Source organism: Camelus ferus, chromosome 7, assembly GCF_009834535.1.
Source record: "Camelus ferus isolate YT-003-E chromosome 7, BCGSAC_Cfer_1.0, whole genome shotgun sequence".
NCBI lineage: Eukaryota > Metazoa > Chordata > Mammalia > Artiodactyla > Camelidae > Camelus > Camelus ferus.
In genome coordinates this window covers 29,344,113-29,364,450 of record NC_045702.1, presented here as the reverse complement: position 1 = coordinate 29,364,450, position 20,338 = coordinate 29,344,113, and the positions used below count along the sequence as shown (strand labels likewise).

Below are 20,338 nucleotides of genomic sequence, written 5' to 3'. Positions count from 1 at the left end.
CCTCCCACACTTGACCCAGCGCGGGGAGGACAGACGGGGGTCTGAACGTAGGACACTGCTGCTAGGAAAGTGTGGTGCATCGAAGCAGCCGGGGGTGGTTGGACTAGAAAGGTGGCCATGTATTTGGAAAGGTGAGTTTTGGCTAATTTGTGGAAGGGTAAGTGATTTGGGCCTTTTAGGCAACGTGAACCAGTGAAAATTTTGGAAAGCAGCAGTGAAATGGCAGAAACACGTTTTAGAGAGATTTATTTGGAAAGAGTGAGCAAGATGGCTTGAAAAGAGAAGAGTCTGGTGCCAGCGAGCCTTATTATGAAATAATTATAATTTTGGTTTGGGTGGTGGCAGTGAGAAAGAAGAGGAGAGATGCCTAGAAGAAAGAAGGGTTGGACTTAGATATTGTATGAAAAGTAGGACTCAAAGATAATTCTGAAGTCTTGGGGCCTATAAAATTAGCAGAACAGAGACACTGCCTTCAGAAATAGAAATTCTGTGAATTCTGGAATGTCTTTCCCTTTAGAATGTGGCCTCTGCCTCCCTGCACTGCCCCCATTCCTCCAACACAGCACGTAGGACTCCCCACACTCTGCTCCTTCATGCTGGATTATCCTCAGTAAAGTTGATAATTTAGATCTGAGCGGTAACTACTTCCTGTAACAGGAAAAATATTAGATTGGAGATTAGGAACTGGATTCTACTCTCAAACTGCGATTATTTGCTATATATTTTACCTTATCCAAGCATTTTTATCGCAGTGTGGCTGAGAGGATTTATTGGGATATTGGATATCAGTGGTTCTCTAACTTTAGTGTTCATTATAATCACCTGGGGAGCTTTTAAAAAATACCAACACTTGGACCCACTTTCACGGTGTCTGATTCAATTAATCTGGGAAAGGACCTGATATTATTTTTTTTTTGCCGAGAGTGGGGCCTGCATGGGGTGGGGCCCCTAAGATGCAGAGATCTGGCAGGTGGAGTGAGGGGGAAGTTGTGGCGGGGACCCAGTCTATTTTTTAAAAATCAGCATCCCTGGTTATGTACCATTGGAGTGCTCCCTCACGTGCATTCTCTATTGACCTCAGAAGGTTTCACCAGTGCAAACCTCAGGCTAAGGAGTTGTCAGCACAAGAAAAGTCGTCTGGAACTGGTTTGCCCCATTAAGGAAGGTGGTGAGCACCTTGCAAGACAAAGAGTCCAGAGAGGGAAAGATCTCTGCTTGGCCAGTAGAGACATAGCCCAGTAGGCATTTTGGATCTTCATAGCCTCAACTAACAAAGACATATGTAAAATTTCCATTAGACTTAGATGAGAAGAGCAAGACTGCCACCCGATCTAATTTCATGCGGGTACCATGGTTCTCTGAGAGAGATAGGTTATGTGTATGACCGCCCTTCTTGGAGGGGCAGCATATCACACTTAAGTGGTCCAAGCGCAGGAGAGCTCCAGTTCACCCAGAGGACGATCATAATGAAGTATAATCAAAATTACCCTTGAAATTCCCTTATAAAAATACGGAGAGAGTGGAGCTCTGATCACACAGTTCAACACAGTTTTTCCTCTAGTGTTGAAACAGATAGTTGCTTCTTCCCTGAGCCCTTAGGGGATGCTTGGGGTGTGTTTAAAAAGGGCCATTTGTATCTAAAAACAGTATCTTTAACACAAAATTCCTACCTAGAGGGCTGGGAAGCTTTAGTTGATAGAGAGGCTGTGGCCTGGAGGCAAGGAAGCTAAGTGAAGGACTTTTTTTTGGAGTTGTCACAGCAGGAGGCTTGGCCCTCCCAATCTACAGCATCTTACCTGGAAGCACAGGGCACAGACTAGCTTTTGAAGCTCACGTATCTGGGTATTGTAACTACTTGTTATAGAAATGTAGACACAAATCAGTTTGGAACAGAATTTCATTAGGAGAGGAATCATTTGTGTTCCCAGCCCTAGTTATGCTGATAAGAAGGCACTAGACTCTCCTTACCCTGGGGAGAGGATGTAACAGAATCTTTACAAAATTCCTGTGGCTTATCAGTTTGCAGAAAGACCCCTGGAGGCTTCTGGTCGGGAATGGATGCCAGACCCCATGCTCTTCTTTCTGAAAGTTGAAATTAGAGAAACCTGTTTTTAAGCGTGTGGTACTAACAAGTATCTGCTGGCATGAGAAGATTCCCAAGAGCCCCCAAGGGGAATTTCTTAAGAGGTGATGCAGGCTCCAAGAAGGGTCCAGCAAAACACATAGGTGAGGCTGAAGAACCAAAGTGTGTTGTCACTCTTTGAGAACAATGGCTGAGTATGTGAGTGAAAATGAAAAGAACTATATACCCTTGAGACCCAAGTGTGAGCTTTGGATTGTACAGGGATCTGGCCCAGCAGGGTATCACCTCGTCCTTGAGCTAGTGTTCTTACAGCCCCATACAATTAGTTCAGTTCTTGGACAATTTGAGGTGGGAGCCCCAAGAAAGAGATCCTGAATTTCTGCTATTTTGGATACGTAGATAACCAAGCAATAAATTGAGGGAAAGTGTGTAAAGCTGGTAAAGAGGGTTATATGAGTAATACTAGCTTTCAAGATCCAGTTACTCATTTGCAATGGGAGTAGTGAAAAAGAGTATGGGGGAATACAGTTCTTAGTAATATGCTAAAATTTATGTGTTTCATGACAACCAGCTCTCAGGGGACCATTAGGCATTTGAGATCTTTTTGATCGTCTACAGGAAATTAATCGGGGTGTGAATTTCTGATGCTTTTGTGGCTGGGTCATTATATTTATACATTGGAAGATTTACTTGAAGACACCTCCTGTGCCACACAATAAATAGGGAGCTATCAAAAATTACTATATAAAATCGGAGTTTTGTTGACTTTAAGAAGTGTTTAGAAAGTATTTAATGAGTAACGGTTTTCTGTTCCTATGTTTTAATTAGTGTGGGTTATTTTTTAATCAGATTAACACTAAGATGTCAAAATTGTCATCTATATGTGTCTCAGGAAAACTTGTACAGTAATTAGCCAATTTTAATCAACTCACAAAATGTCCTTGGCAAGAGATTGAAGTGCATACTTAGGCAGATAGATTCAAAATTGGGTATTATCTTGATATACATTGACATGTATGTACCATGCTTGATGGGGATTTTTCTAAGAGTATACATCAGAAATTGCTTGCAGAACAGTTGAATCATTCATTTATCCATTTCTTTATTTTAAAAGAATATTGATTTATTGAATATCTGCTGCATGCCTCGTGCTCTATGGTTGAGTCAAAAGTGAGAAGTGAGAAGGAAAACTGGTGCAGGGAGAGGTCCTTCCTAAAGGAAATAATTGTAATTATCCTTGGCTGGTCTTGTATTGGAATTGTACCTTTGTAGATTAATTTTAGTAAAAAGTTGATATTTTACAATATTAGGTCTTTCTATGGTAATCTCTCCATTCATTCAAAGTATCTCTTATTTCCATTACTAAAGATTATTGGGGTTTTTTCCTGATAGTTCTGTACAGTAATTATTTTTATAACTAGATATTTTTTATTGCTATTGCGAGTAATAGAATCCTTAGCAGTGTCCCCACTCTCCATCTAAGACCTCCCCACATCCACGCCTACAAATCTGTTCTCCTCTTAGATTGATTAAAGAGTTTTAAAAATTATTTTTATCCCTTTACTAGACAGGAAATTATGCATTTTTAATGGTTATCATTCAAATTTTAACATGCTTACTTAACAGTATCTAAAGTTTATTAATTTTTCTACCCTCCTCAAAAATACAAAAAACTTAAAATGCTTAAATTTTATCACTCCCCTCCCATCTGGATATTGTTGCCAATATTTATGTCATCTTGTTTTGCTACCAGACATTAGTAATTACTATTTATTTTCATATATCCGTTACTGTAAATTTAACTGCATGTGTACAAATTTCTTTGCTCAACATTTCATCTTGCATTTTTTTGGAATATATTTTCTTTCTCCCGAAGTTCCTATAGAAAGGATCTATCTTGGTAGATTTTGTCTGTCTGAAAATGTCTTAATTTTATTTTTGTTCTTTAGTGATACTTCAGCTGGATATAAATTTATAGCTTGATATCTGTTTTCTTTCAGGGCTTTGAAAATATTCCACTGCCTTCTTGTTTCATTGCTTTGGAAAAGTCTGCGTTTCGGTCTTTTGTAGGTAACTTGTCTTCTCTCCCTGGTAGCTTTTATTATCTTCTCTTCTTTTCTACTCTCTGCACTTTCTCTACAATATTTTTTGATGTGGATTTATTTTGTTTTTACTACTTGGAACTAGTGCTTCTTAAAACTAAAGGTTTATACTTATCATCCATTGTGGAAAATGTGCATCTTTCCCATTTTCTCTTTTTTCTTTCTGAAATTCCTATTATTAAACATATAATAGAGGTTTTCATTCTATCTTCCATGTCTCTTAACTTCTTTCACATTTTCCATTTATTTATGTCTTGGACAGCATTCTGAGTAATCTCCTTAAGTCTATCTTCTGCTTTACTAACTCTCTTTAGCTTTATCTATTTTTCTATTCACCACATTCATTGAGTTTTTTTAAAGACACATTTAATGAGCATTATGATCACAGTATTACATTTAGCAATCAACAACATGTGAATGACAACAAAAACGCCTACCTTATAACTTTTTGTTGGAATGCTTTGTACTTTCCACAGATCAGAACTAAAATACTGGTTACATAGTAAATCTCAAATACAGTCCTTTTTTTTTTTTTTCTGGTAGCAGTTAGGCTTGCCCCTATGGTTGACTGCATTCACAAACTTATTGTAACCTGTAACCTCTGACTCTTCTATTCTGTTAAGCTTTTTTTCTTGGTTGTAATTAAAGTCTTCTCCCACTGCTACAACTACCTGTATTGCTAGAACACCATCTTGGTTTTGTGGTTTGGTGAAGTGTTTGCCTTCACCATCATAAGGACCAGAGCTTCTTCCTCCAAATTTTCCTTCTTTTATGGCTCCAGAATTTGAGGATTGATTGATGTAAATTTCTAAAACTGCTTCCATTATTACCAAATCCACCATTGCCATCAAGTCCACCACCAACAAGGCTGCCACCAAAGCCATCACATCCACTGAAGTTTCCTCCGTGACCAAAGTCGTCATTCCCCCAAAACAACCTCCACAACCACTGCCAAAGTTTTCAGAACCACTTTGACCTAGATGAGGCACTGGCCATCTCTTAGCCAGGCCTCTCCTTGCTTCACAGTTATGGCTATTCACAATATGGTAGGTATTTCTGAATGACAGTCTTATCTATGGAGTTATGGTCCCTGAAGGTTACAAAAGCAAAGGCTCTCTTCTTGTCACTACCGTAGTCAGTAATGATTTCAGTCATTTCACACTTCCTATACTGCTCAGAAGCTCTTACATGAAGCTCTTCAGTGTCTTCTTCAATGCTACTGTCAAAGGCGTTTTCATAGGTAACTGAGCACCTGGTCTTTGAAGACTTCCTCTTGAGACAGCCTTCTCTGGTCCACATCTCTTCCCTCCACCCGTGTGGCCTTGCATGCATGATGCATCTGCTTGCACCACAGGGGCTTACTTCAAACACCCGAAGCTTGTGGAGTGCTTGGTACTTGGGTCTTCCATTACCACACAACCTGTCGGTGTTCCCCACGGCTCCTCAGGCTCTCACTGGTTTATTTAAAGTTCAAACCTTTGATAAAAAGCTTATGCAGCTCTTCAGGCTCTTTGAGAGACTGAATTAGACATGATGGCAGCAGAAGGAAGGCTTTAACGATGCTCCCTCAGCTGTGGCCACAGGTAGAAAATCACTTAACTTTTTTAACATCAGTGCTCATATTTTTAATTTCTTGGTGTTTTTTAAAATTGTTTTTCAATTATCTTTTAGCTTAATCTTTTTCCTTTAAGTATTATGTGCCTTATTCATGTTTATTATTCACTTTGAATTTTATTTTATCATCCCTAAACAGATTTGTATTATAGTCTGTGTATAACAATTTTATCATCTGATATTCTTTTTTATTGCAGTATAGTTGGTTTACAATGTTACGTTAATTTCTGGTGTACAGCATAGTGATTCAGTTATACATACACACACATAAATATATTCCTTTTCATATTTTTTCATTCTAGGCTATTACAAGGTATTGACTATAGTTCCCTGTGCTATACAGCAGGACCTTGTTGTTTATCTATTTTATATATAGTAGTTAGATATTATCTGATGTTCTTGAGTATCTAAGTCTATGGTCTGTTTTTTCTGTGACTCTTGGAGGCTTATTCTGTGGCCTGTTTTGTAGTTTTAGATTATAAACTGAGGTTTGGTGAAGTTTTACCTTTGAGAATCCTCTGCAGCCTGGTTGAAAATGTGACCTGCAGAAAGGTTTCGTTTTTGTATCTGCTAGGCACCTCAACCTAGAATTTTTTTAGGTTAATTTCTTAGATGGGCAATTCTTGAAATATACAAGTTATATAAATTCTAACATCAAACTAAGCTGAGGAGAGGCTGGTAGTTGTAAATGGTCAGAGCTGTAAATTTATTTTAATTGACTGATTTGTCTTTCCCTACCCTAATTTCATTTCATAGCAAACAAGCTCCCAGTTGATTCCCTGTGCTAGTGGTCAGATTCTTTCTATTTTGAATGTATAGCCCTTTGAGGGGTCTGACTTTGTGTGGGAAAGGATTGGACATTGTGTCCTATATTCGAATTCCTCACTTCAGGAAGGCTCGAAACCTTGTTTCCTGCTTTGATATGGCCTTTAACACCCAATCTTCTAGAGAGAGAGATTAGGAAACTGCCACCAGGGCACCAAAACTTGAATTTTCAGCTTCCTCTTTATTTTTGGCCTTTGGAGCTTTCCTGTATTTGAAGGGAGAGGTGGGGAGAATTCACTTACACATTTCGAAGTTTGCTTATTTTACCTTATGTTGAATTTCTAGGCATTTTGCAGCAAGAGGCTTCTTTTGGGTATATTTAGTCTACCGTATTACCAGAAATAGACGTCTCATTTATTTCATCTACCTTTTCAATGCTGTTGTGGCAAAACTAGAGAAAATACCATTTGGTAGATGCTAAAATGTGCCAGATGTTTGTTGAATAAATCATTGTTAAATTAAGGAATAAAGCTTAACAACATTCATGCATTTTAAAAGAAAAGTTCCTAAGAAAATTTCCTTATCCCCAGGCAGCATTGGTAATGGTGAGAATTTTAGTCCCCATTCAAGGACAGTGAAAGGAAAATGACATTTGGGGGTGAGTTTTTTCCCCTTGTAGTTGTCCATATAATTTACCTAGGGATCTGATTCTGCTATAGTTGTTCTAAGGAAAAATGCTAACATGTCCAAGAAATATGAAAATTGCTTTTGGACATCACCTCACTCTATCTAGTGCTCCAAAAGAATGAATCACATTCTAGGCAGGATAACACTCCCTAGATTTTATTTACTTATTTATCTTAAGGACCACCTTCTCCATGATCTCACATTTATCAGCAGTTTTTTCACAAATTAAAATGCATATCTGGGGACAGTTTATTTTTTTTCATCACAAATAAACATGAGTGTAAATCTGTTCCATACACTTTTAGAATAATTGTAATAGAAATTCTCCACCCTCTCCCCTGACCCATGGTTTAAGATTCGATTTGGACAAAGATTCTGTCTTGCTCTCCTATACTCCTCAGATAGTCATGTAGGACTCATCCTTGGTTCCTTTACATTCTGAAGAGACTCTCCTTTTGCTAGTTTGGCCACCATCGGAAGCAATCCCAACTGCAAAGCTAGACTAAGCAAGCTATAGATTAGAAATCAATTGGACATCAGTGCCAGTGATGTATTACTCAGCCCTGCTGGACTGTTTCTAGACCAGAAGGTAGAGGAGAGACCACTTGTTGTTCCTAAAACATTATCTAATAATCTAGGATTACACAGGTCTTCCCAGTTTGCTTTCTGGAGAGAAGGGCCACACATATGTCATGTTAAGCAAGATAAAGATACTATTGCTAATAGACACTAATATCATATTTATAAGCACTTTGGGCCTTTAAAATATCTTAAAATATATTCTTATATTTGAATATAATTCTGAAATTTTTTTCTCCCTTATTCTGGGTTAAAGGGCAGCACTATTATGAAAAATACTTTTAAAAATTATTGACATGTTAATCAACCTGAGTAATCAAACATTAGATAGGGATTTAGTGAATACTCTTGATAAATCATAATTCATACCATGTTTTAATCGATACACAGTATTTTTTAACTATCTTGAGTTGTGGATTAATTTTCCACATGAGAGAGAAAATAAGTTTCTTATGACCAGAAATCTCAGATTTTCTCTAAGATTCTCAAAACTATTTTATTTTAAATAAAAGTGCCTTGCTGAATGTATAACTAAAAGTCAGTTTCTGATAAAGCTTTTTTACATATGGCTGTCTGGATTGCACATAAATGAAATCAGAAATCCTTTGGCAGTCCACACATCCTCATTTTTGTTTGGAAAATACGGTCACGGAATCCACTAAATTGTTTTCACTAGCCCATTGGACAGAATACTTTTCATTAAGTTTTAATCAGAGAGCTCTCAGGCGTACTGGAGAGGACACTGGAGTGAGCTGGAAGACAAATATTTGAGTCCGAACTCTGCTTTTTGTAAGCCTTTTTATGATCTTGGGCAAATCACTAAAACTCTCTGAAATCTCTCTCCTACGCCTCACTGGAAAAAAAAAAAAAGAATCATATCTATATCTAAGGGTGGTTCTAAGGACTAGATCCAACCATGCGTGTGAAAGTGCTTGTATAGTAAGAAGTAAAATACGTGTGTTCTGTGTTAGCCCTCCCGGAAGGCTCGGAGCAAGGGCACGTCTCAGTCACTGCTGCACTTCCAGTATCCGGCTCAGCGGCTGACTCACAGGAGACCCAGTACAGACTGATGGGATGAATAATAACTGTTCTTCCCTGAAGATGATTCAGAGCGTCTTGCTTACATCACAGTGCGAACCATGAAATTTGTTTTCTCATGAATAAAATGTAGAGGTGGGAATAAATTATGTGCAATGTTCCTTTCAAATGTGACATTCGGTGAGTCAGTGAATTCTCATCCTCAAGATCCTGGAAGCATCACGAGACCTCACTGCGCTGGTGAAGTCCCATAGTCACGTGACAGAACAACAGGATTTTCAGAAACTATTTAAAATTATACGTCTACAGTATGCAAAACAGAGCAATCATCTTGACCCCATCATTCATTCAGTTCAGGGAAAATAAATGAAAATCACCAATGAATGAATGGTTAACAGCCAGGAGACATACTCAGATTCATTTGTCTGTATAGACAGCCTACTGAGTAATTCTTCCTCCAGTAATTTTTCCTGCCTTAGAGGAGGAAGATTTCTCATCTGTGAATCACGATTCTAATAAAATCTCCAAGGGCTGGTGTAAATACTTTAAAAAACATGAGTGCTTATTATTTCATGAGAAGATAAGGCATTGTTTATAGTCACGGTAATATATAGGAAAATTAAACCCGGACTCCTTTCTCCTTCCCGTTGGATGGACTCTTACTGAGAATGTCTGTCTTGATTAAGCACAATTCCACAATGACAACTCTGAGTTCAAGACCCTTCATGAAGACTTCATTACTATTACAGAATAGTGATCAAGGGGCAGATGCCAAAGTTGATATGAGCGGGGAGATTTGGGGAGACTCTAATTCATGTTTCATTTTCTGTACTTCCTGCTATTTGGCCAGTGTGCAACCTCCAGCTGGAACGCGAAGCCCCTAACCATTGGCAGATGGGTTTGCCAGGCTCCCCAGCCTCTGCCCAAGTCACCATGTGAGCAAGCCGGCTGAGTGGATACTGGATGCATCTTCGTCATTTAATTACTTGCGTTGGTTTTCTGGGCAGTAATGTGATTCCTCTCATCGGTGGAGCTTAGGAAAGCCTGCGATTCTGTTCAGATAGGATTGTGTGGACTGTCTGGGGAAATCCAGAGCCTATGATTCAATTACAGGGGCTTTCACAGGGTTAGTCAGTACTCAGAACTCAAGTTGAGACCCAAAATAGTCTAAATGGTAAATTGATCATGTTGATCAGATTTTAATCATGCTGTGTTATCTAGAACTGGGTCATAGCATGAAGGAACAGATGAAGAGTTCTTTTGTTCATCCAAGTGGTTCTTGTCTGTTCTTCACTTCTTTGGGTAGCCTACTATAAATCCCGTTTGGTGCATGAAAAACGGTGAAGTAAAAGAAGACAGGCTTTCTGTTTTCTTCTTTTCACCCATTGTCATCTGCCCCAAGTTCTCCAGCCACCTTCAGTTTGCCTCTTACAGGCTGCTCTCTCTCCACTTTACCCCATGTGCGTCCAGCGCACGCTGGTCCCTTCCCACCTGTGTTGGCGTGTGCTGGGCAGCTCTCTGAATTCTTCCACTCCACTGAAGCACCACCCACATGAGTCTAGGGTTCCTGCAGCAGGGACAGCTGGCAGTGTGTGTGCGCAGTGAACAAGCTGCAGCTGATACCCAGCCTGGCCTTCAACTGGAAATTCTATCTCTTTGTTTGAAACAAACTCTGTCCATTTTGCAGTGCTCCCACTTGACTATTACCCTCCCTCTGTCCTGAGAAACTCAAAATTACTCAACTTTGTTAGGCAGAGCTGGAGCGTTCTCACTCTTTTCAGGCCATATCCTGGGGCTTTTTATCCCTGACTGAGTGTTGGGAAACTGAGGAGTTTCTAAGAAGAATTCTGCCTCCAGCTTGTAAAACCGCATTATTGTTTCTCCTTGCTGACCTTTCCTCCTTCCTTCAATTCCCGTCTTCAGACACCCAGAAGTCTCGTGCCTTCCTGCCCTCCCAGGACACACAGTGTAGGCCTGAGTGACCTTCATGTCTCAGACTGGCTCATTCTGCCCTGGGTTCTATGACTGCGCCCTTTCCAAAACGTCCCTTCCCAGCTGGTCTGACACATTAACACTGAACATTAATCCCGTGGAGCTAACACTCCCAGTGAGGTGTCCTGGCTGAACATGGCAGGACTACATAAGGCTTCCCTTTTAATAGAGGACTTAGATCAGTGGTTCTCAACTGGGAACGGTTCCACTATCACCCTTGCTGCCCCCCACCCCCACCCCACAGGGGACATCTGGCAACGTCTGGAGACACTTTTGCTTGTCACATCTGGGGAGCAGGGGAGTTGCTGCTGGCATCCAGTGATCAGAGACCAAGGTTGCTTCTAAAGATCCTACAATGCATAGGCCAGCCCTCTCACACAAAGGCTTAGATGAAAGGGACATTTCATTGACAATGTCTGGGCAAAAATATTTGGAAGAAATGCACTTAGAAAAATGCAACAGACACGTGTTGCATTGCCACCTCTTCTTCAGATCATTTAAGTGTAGGAGTTTCCAGGGAGGCATTGTGAATCCCAGAGGGACAGGGAGTAGCCTGACCAGGGGCTGGTCACCTTGGGGTGTTCAAAGTCCAGTCAGCACTTTGCTTAGTCAGGTCACCCCAAAACATAGTTCATTGGGGAAGAGAAAATGGGAGAGTGGATTTCCCTTGCTGGAGGAGAATTTGTTTCCATTTTCTGAGCTTTTGCTGCTTGTATGTACGGGGCACACACAATCGGGATGCACAGATCTCATTAAAGGGGTGAGGGATCTTGTATGTTTTTAATCAGGCTGAGGAAAAAAAATCACAGCTGAGAGCAAGCACCTGTATGGAAAACAGTTGTACAGGGTGGGTCTAGCAGCTGTGGAGAGACCCTGAGTTTACAAACACTGCCAAAGCACGCTGACACCAAGAGGGGACAGACACTAAGATGGCAACCATAGGAGATCACCAGTGAAAATGGAATAATTTCTCAATCTGGAATATAAGACTTACCTGTGAACTCACAAGAGTGGTCCTCAGTAAGGGAAGTCAATTGCCTTCCCTGAAAATCTTTACGAACTTGAAAGACGCCTCTTAATCAACTTTTGTAAAGTGTGGTCCTGAGAAAAGATCAAGGAGATAATTTGCAAACCTGCAGGGATTTCTTTTCACTGAAGAGTTTGGCAAGACTATCCCAAGTTTAAAATAAGAGTCAACACCAGAAATTCACTTTATTATATTTTGATTTCACAGAAAACGTAGACTTGTAAATAACAATAGTTCTTTGTAACAATCTGTGTGACACTTTTATTAGCTTGTGGAATTGGGCGGTTTGGTTAAACAGGAATCCATGTGACTATCGGGGAAAAAAAACTCAAGCTGAAGCAACTATGATTTAGAAAAATAGTAATCATGTTGGGCTTTGCAAACCACCTGTCACCTTGCTGATCCCCAGAAAAATGTAAACATGCTCATGGATGAGTGAAAATTTTCTCTGCCCAGGTGAGGAGCAGGTCAAAATCAGCATACCCTGGCTGTCAGCTTGCACCAGTGGGCTGCTTTGCAGAAAGTCAGTGCAGACCTGACAAAAGCAATTTACCAGCTTTGGAACTGTGAGGTCTATTTGTTGAGACTACAACTCTGGCTCTTAAGATAAGGAAACTCAGGTTGGAGTACAGTAAATAGACACAAAAGAATGGTTCTGGTCTACTGGACACTTCTCTGAGCCTTTATTTTGAGAGTGGGCAAGAGGGGAGATGAATGTTCTTTAGCTGAGCGAGACCACACCAGCCCCGGGCCAGTCTTGAATAAATGAGAAGTCATAACCATATCCTGGCCTGAAAGTGCCATCAGGCTCCCGGACATGCATGGTCATGCTGGTTGCCTCTGAGAGGGAGGGGCCGCTGCAGGTCACGTAGAAGCAATGTAAGTATTCCTTCATAAGTTAATAAGGCTGAGAAAAGCCAACGTGAAGTTGAATTTTCTGACTTTAAAGCTACCGTCTTTGTAAAAGAAATGTGATACCTGATGTTTTCAAGCTTTGTAATAACTCCTATAAAAAGGCATATGGTTGTGACAATTGAAAACAGCTCTTAAAATGAACGTGGGCCACCTAGAGCAGGGCTGCACAACAGGTATGGACATCTGAGCGCCAGCCTGAGGCCCAGAGGCTCAGGGGCCTCCAGGTGCCTTGGAAGTAGGTGCTGAGAGGGGACAGGGTAGCAACAGCAGAGGGAGGTGTAGAGGTTACCCACAGAGCTGAAAAAGCCACCCTCCATCATCCCTAGACTCAGCTGGTCACTGGGGAACAGCTTCCTGGCTCTTTCCTCTGACTCCCCCTCCCGCGATCCGGGTGCACGTGAACTAAAATGCCGTAGGATGGATCCTTGTGGGATGCTCGCCACAATCTAGTAACACTCATATAAGGGTGAGCAGACAGTCCATGTCTGCCCTGTGCCTCCTCCCCTTCCATCCCGAAGCACCTGTGGTCCCATAACACGCCAGGACTCCCATATCCCAGAAGGGCAAAGAGCTGGGGCTTTTGTGCTTGAGTTTAAGCCATTTAAGGGGATGAACTGGTCTCTCAAGGCAGGGGGTTACCACCTTCAGAGCAGGAACAGCGGTCCAGGATGCTGTAACTAGAATGCACCTTGACAAGGTGTGTTCATAGATACAAAGACTGGTCAGCACCACAGACCTGACCAGTCTGTTGAAGAAAACAAGCCATTTGCTGAGGCTCAAAGTCACAGTCAGACTCTATCTTTATTGAAGAAAATGCCAGTGAACTAGTCAAGATCTCCTACTGTGTGGAACGTTTTCAGATATGGCAGAAAATCAACGGGCATCAACTTGGACCAGAAAACTTCAATTTATAATAAGATTTTTATTGGGAGGGAATCTGCAAGGAGATCTGACCTGAATGGTTCTCTCATTATTTTATTTTGGGTAATTCATGCTATATATTCCCTTAAAAGTCTCAAATAATGAAGAGTTTAGTATCTTTTAAAATCATGAAATATTGATTCTTTACCAGGCTTTAAAGAAAATGAGTTTGAAATGTTCAGCTTTTGAAAAATTGGGAGATTCTTCTCTTTCAGAAGTAAAAGCAGATAAAAATATCTCACTCTCTTATTTCACCCTCCATGTTAGCTGCATCTACTGCCACTTGAGCTGGTTGCCACAGTCCAGTCCCTCGTACAGATGAGAACCACGTGTGCAGGTGTCTGCATGGGCGTGGCTTGTCTCCTTGCTCCTTATCAGGAAGAATGCATTTCAGCATAAAAGGAAAGTCAGATCTAAACATCCCAAGAATAAAACAAACAAATAATGAACGTCCCTTCAGGATGCTAAAATTATTTAGAATCCACTGAGTCAGTTTTGAGACAAAGTAGTTTCATTTAACAGGTAAAGTGCTTAAATTTCTTGAAGACTCTTACAGTGTGATCCTCTTTGTGGGAGTGTTGGGGGTAATGACTGGTATTTTTACACATCCCTTCACCTCTCTTGGTCTGTTCCCCCGATACAGACTGAGGGGAGCGAAGATGTCCTCTCAGATCCTTTCCACATCCAGATACACCCATGGATTTATGATTTCAGAGTTCATTCAATAGGAAAGGGGGCTGATGGCATTGGGACCCCCAAGAGAGCCCCTCCATCCTCCCACAGCAAGTGTCAGTGTTACTAAGACCAGGCTTGCCTGCTCTGCCTCCCACTCGCCCCCCGAGACCCATCTGGGCTCAGAGCAGCTACCATCATGCTCCACTCCCCCCACCCTCTGAATCCATAGAATGAAAGGAAGGAAGAGCCACTTTGGAAAAATAAGACAACTAATTTCAGGATTTTGGAGTGAGGGAAAAGAGACGAATTCCATCATTTTAAAGAAGACTAGGAGGCAAATATCATTATGACAAAGCACTAGAAAGCTGATTTCCATGAGCCTTGGTCTGAATGTCCTGCTCTAAAGCAAGGAAAGAGAACTGAAAGGCCACAGTATCAAAGGGCAAGCAAGCATCCGTGATCTGACCCCAGATGCGTGTAATAACCATCCTGTTGGTTAACGCAGCCCTGTGACGAGATCATGTTTAGAACAGGAACCTAACTGGACAGGAGATGAGAAGTAGCTTCGTGGACTTCACCTTTCTTTCCTTTAATACATCAAATGAAGCAAGCAGCCTCTCCATTTTCCCGGGATGTCGTCTTTTGGCTCATGGCAGGAGCCGGCCACAGTTTGCATGTTGATAGTCCCATAATTACAGCTGGGGCCCTTAAATATAGTCTCTGAATTACGATTGGTTTGCAATATAATACGCTAGGGTTACCAACTTTATAAGCAAGGCTGTGTCATTTGCTTTAGGCTATGGCTTCTAGTCATCTTGGAAGCATCCAGTGAACACAATTAAATATGACAGGTCTTTACAACGTGTGTGAAGGTGGACGGATACTAGCTGATGCCCCTTTGCACACATGGCCAACTTCTTTCAGGCATCTGCTTATGGTAGAGGCTGTCCAGGCATGACCTCGCTCTGGAAACCTCTCGTTCAGCATTTCGGTTGTCATCCCCAAAGTTTCCATTCTCAAAGCCGTTTCAGTTACAAAATTCCATGGGCCACCTGCATCATATCAGATAGGAATTTTATTCCCCCCTTATCTATACAGACACGTTCTCTGACATTCCACTCACTAGGTTACTTTCCTCCATCTTCACCCAATAGCTACAGAATACTGCCAGGTCATTTGTCTTCTTTTTCATTCCCTTCAGATTCTTGGTGATCTCATTCCCTAAAAGGGTCTTTACTTGGAGCAGACAGTAATGCAAAGCAATCACTTTCTGAGGCTTTTGCTCTTGCAAAGATTCCAAACTGGACCAAAGGACAACAGACCCACCTTGTCACATCATATTTTAATATGGCAACAAATGCCTTGAAACACATGCATTTGAAACCTAAAGTTTATTGAAAGTCATTTTTCTCCAGCCAATTACCAGTTACCCCAGAGGTGGTGGCTGCGAAAACCACTTGATCAGGCAAAAGCCCTGCTTGGTCTTTTCAAGAATTAAAGTGAACTCAGTGGGGGTTGATCCTGCTTTCTTTACCCTCCAGAGGGATGTATGGAATTTCTTTACTGTCAACATTTGTTGGAAAACACAGAGGAAGTTCCTTTGGGGCCTTCTTTTTCCCTCTGGCCAACTACTCTAGAAAGAGGAAGTGTCTAGGTGGATGGAGGCAGTGATCTGGGCCCACCCCCGCCCATTCTAACAGCCTGTCATGACCAAGGAGAGGTGTGCTGGCAGTCAGAGAGAATAGGCGATGCTTAATGTGCAGTGTGTGGCCCCAGTCCCTGGGTCCCAAGGGAGGGAGAAGGGGCTTCCGTAGAGACAAAGGCCACGTGCCTTACGAAGCATCTCCCAGAGAGAACCCAAAGGCCAGTGTCCTTGCAGATCTGACGGAGTCCTTGCGGGAGGGGAGGTGGATGGTGACCTCCGCTGGGGTCATGTAGGGGCTGCCCAGTCGGCGCTCTTAGGGGCCTTGCACGTGTGCACATCCAGGGCCTCCAGGCAGTCCTGACAGCGCACAGCACAGCACCAGTGGAACTTACACTCACACTTGGTCATCCGGGTGACGTGGGAGGTGTCATACCCTCTCCCACAGCACATGACTTCGCAGCTGTCCATGCCTCGGGAGGTCAGGTTGCACACACGGCCTGCTGTACCCAGGGAGCCTGGAAGACAAGCCAGGGGGTGTCACTGAAACGGTGTGAGTGGAATACAGTATGCGTCAGGAGGAGAAGAGTTATGAGGTCATCCTCCAGGCTGGAGCCCTGATGCCACCTTACCACAGCCTGGGGCTGTGCCACCAATTCTGTGAGCCCACGCAGCACGTGTCAACCTGGGGGCCAGCACAGCAAGGGCAAGTCCAGGAAGGATGGATGTGCAGCTTTGGATCAGCTTTGGGCACCCTGACTCCAGCACATCCACTTCAAAGTTGGATAGACTTTTTGGATTATCCCTGCCCAGCCTTGGATTGATGAGTCACTGAATGCCAGATCAGAATGAAAGAAGGCTCCGTCCTTGTGCCCTCTTTACTGACCTCGGACCACAGTGAAGAAGCAGTGGCCAAAGTCAGCTCTCTTGGAATCTGCAAGGGTGTGGGACCCTTTAAGGGAGGGGGTTCTGTCTCCCCGGACCTGACTGCACTGGCTCTTGAGAAGGACAAGAGAACTCTGGTTGCTGAAGGGGAGGAGTGGGCATCATTTGGGTAAGACCTTGACGGAGCAACGCCCAGACTGGCTTATCTTTCATGTTTCAGTCTAGTGGTCCATCTAGATATGTGCGAGGCACCTGATTGAATCCAGGATTCTGGGTCTCCAGTGACCAAAACTGGTGTAAAAAACCTGTTGGGGATGACTAGAGGAACACCATCTCAGTTAAGGGGGATGATGTTTGCTAAATGGGAATTCATATTTACATATTTGTTTCTAAAAGAATCTCAAAGATAGGATGTTGTTCTATGTCCAGGGAAGCACCCAGAATTTTTTTACAAGAGCATTATCGGACAACAGAACCAAGTGTAGTGGACATTTCTGGAGCATCTGCTCAGCTTATAGTGATCATTTCTGCTCCTCCCTCCTGCACAGAGCAGGGTGCCTGGTAGCCTCGTTGAACAACATGACCCAAGCTCTGTTGGTGGCAGGTGATGGGACCAGGTGTGGGCACCTGACTTGATCTGGGCCAATCGGGTAGATTTCCCTGAGGCTTTGTGATCTTGATGGGGACGGTATAAACTCCAAGCGTAAACCAAGTATAAACTCAGTAGCCATTGGCAGCGCTGGCATACCGTGAGGAGGTCTGTGGACAAGAGGTCACAGAGAGACAAGAACGAGGCAGTTGTGCAGAGACAGGATAAGACTTGGAAAGGGAATGCTGCCCAGGTCCTGGACTGTTTTCTTGTCCTGCTTCCATTTCTCTCTGAGGTCTGGCTGCATTCCAATCTTTGGATTCCTAGAGACTCTGTATCCTTACAATAATTTTCTCCTTTTAGCTTAAACCACCCTAGTTTCTGTTACTCACAACTGTCAATCCTAAATAACCAACAAACCTAGAGAAGCTACACTCTTTATTAAAAAAAGAAACAAAAACTTTTATCAGGTTGAAAAAGACAGTGACTTCATTTTCCAGGGCTCCATCATTTAACTAGGAATTTCTCTGTCTTCATAACTCCTCCAGTGCCTCGTGATGGTGTTTATCACCATCCGCCCTGTGTTCCGATTATCTATATACATGTCACGTTGCCCTGCCTGTCAGGAATGACCAGGGAAGCAGCCACATTCAAGTAGGGCGTGGGGTCAAGAAGAGGAGAGGGAGGGCAGGATTTGCTCTGCGTGATGCAGCCACTGACAGCAGGAAGACAGGCAGGGGGATTTTGTAAGGACAGGAAGGATGGCAAAGGGCCGGGGTCAGGGTGGCAGGCGGGTCAGCCAGGGATGGCCCTGAGCCTACATCGTGCTGAAGAAGCAAAGGGTGAGAAGAGACAGCAGCTGGGCCTGGGTTCAGGGCAGCCATGAGGATGGTACTCAGAATTACTGATTGTGCAAAAAGGACTCATTGCCAAATTCTGCCTCTTAACAGGACACATTTATTTAATTCAATAAGCATTTAGTGAACACAAACATGTGTAAGACACTGTGCAGCTCCTTGGGGTTTTGGTGGTGGTGGTGGTGGTGAGGAAATAAAATAATTAGGATTCTATTCTTAGGAACTCATAATATAATGAAGAGAGGTATTTGCACTACTTCAAGGTAACTTCTCCATTTGCTGAGGCCCATGGTAGCCAGCAATAGAGTTTTGTGAAAACATTGCAAAGCTCAAGACAGTAGAGTGAGGTTATTTAGGGCTTGGACGAATCAGGGTTCAGATCCCAGCTTTGCCATGTATCAACTGTGTGACCTTGGGCAAGTTACTTCATCTCATTAAGCTTCAGTTTCCTCCTGTGCCAAATTGGAATTAAAAACAGTTCCTTCCTTATAGGGCTGTGGTGAGGATGGAATGAGATACTGCCTGGAAGTGCCTGGCATAATAAGTGCTCAATAAATGTTAACCATTCATTCACTTAACAAGTGCCTACTACGTGCGAGGCACAGTTTGGGGAGCTAGGGCTGTATCAGTGAACAAAACAAAGATCCTGCCCCTGGGCTGGATGCCATGTGATGCTGGAGAGAGAGATACCTCCAGACGTGAGGGGAGGTGAGGGGGTTGCACCGGCGGGACATGGTGACTAACTGGGTGATGGCTGAGAGGAGGAGAGGAGTCCAGAACGTTCCAGGCTTCTGGCAGGAGGGCCTGGGTTTACGTGGGTGATGTTCTCTAAGATGAGGTCAGGATGGAGATGCAGATTAGATCTTTTGCCCAGAGGTGGGAACCAAAGCCGTGGGTGTGTATGACCCGTAGAGGTGTGAAAAGTGCTCACCTGCCATCTCACAGGCAACTGTGAATTTTTACCTTTTAGTGTTTTGTTTGTAAGCCCTGCACACCAATAAACACCCTTCATGTCCACTGATATGCATTTATCAAAATATAAATACATTACCAGGCTGTTAGGATTCTTCATCCCCTTTTGGGCTGTAGGGCACGGGGGCCAGGCAGGGAGGTCAAGTCTCTCACTCCTGAACCGGGCTGCGGGCCTTTAACTGACAGGGAACTCGGTGGTCTTTCCCCAGCGGCTTGGAAGCCTAAGGAGGTCCACGCTGGTGGTCTAACTCAGCTGCGAAAAACAGTCATGGAGGTTTTTGTCCCCCAAAAGCAGCAAACGGAAGTGGACTCCATCTGAACAGAAGGTTGCTCAGTGAGGTGACCACAACATTGTCAAAACTCAGAGTGGGGCAGACAAAGCGGGAGCTGAACTCAGAAGTGGTTTCAGTAAAGGAGACAAAGACTCTGGTGATGAGATGCCTCAACAGCTCGGGGTTCAGTTCCAGAACTCTGGGGTACAACGTTAACCCAACACCCCACTCCCCACTGGCCATCAAACAGGGCGTAATGAGGGCCCAAGAGAAGGAAGATGAGAGGGGTTTCTGAAGGCTGAGGGCCACCAGGAGCAGTAACGGCCCCTTGGAGGGATCCGCGCACCAGGATGGGGAACTGAGGGGGGAGGATGAGGCTGTGTGGCGATGGACCACAAACTGGCCCTGCTTTGGGGTCTGGATCTCGTTAAATCTCATGACAGACTGCAGGGAGGAAGGGTAGTTTTGACACTTGCTGTCTTTTGAGTAGAATATAGAGCCATTTTATCAAAACCCTGAAGAGTGTTTCCAGAGTGCAGGAGCTACAGGAAACTCATTGGTATTGCTTCCTTTATGGACATTATAGTGAGGACTCAATATTATTGATAGCAATAGGGCCCTGCTGTCTTAGGAGCTTCCCATTAGCCTTTCCAAGACAGAAAACATCACCATTATTCTTAAAATAAAAAGAATCAAGACTATGCATGTATGTGTACTGTGTGT

The 20,338-nt window shown here is 43.0% G+C and overlaps 2 protein-coding genes and 1 pseudogene across 6 annotated transcripts in view; 1 reads left to right on the top strand and 2 right to left on the bottom strand.

Moving 5' to 3' along the window:
- ST7 (suppression of tumorigenicity 7) overlaps positions 1–20,338 on the top strand; it is a 283,140-nt gene that overhangs the window by 247,081 nt on the left and 15,721 nt on the right. The window lies entirely within an intron of this gene.
- Positions 4,700–10,422, bottom strand: LOC116664743 (annotated as a pseudogene).
- WNT2 (Wnt family member 2) overlaps positions 15,773–20,338 on the bottom strand; it is a 41,621-nt gene continuing 37,055 nt past the window's right edge. The window contains exon 5 of the mRNA XM_032483639.1: positions 15,773–16,558. Within this exon, the coding sequence (XP_032339530.1) occupies positions 16,329–16,558 (230 nt within the window). The 3' untranslated portion in view covers positions 15,773–16,328. The remainder of the gene's footprint in view (positions 16,559–20,338) is intronic.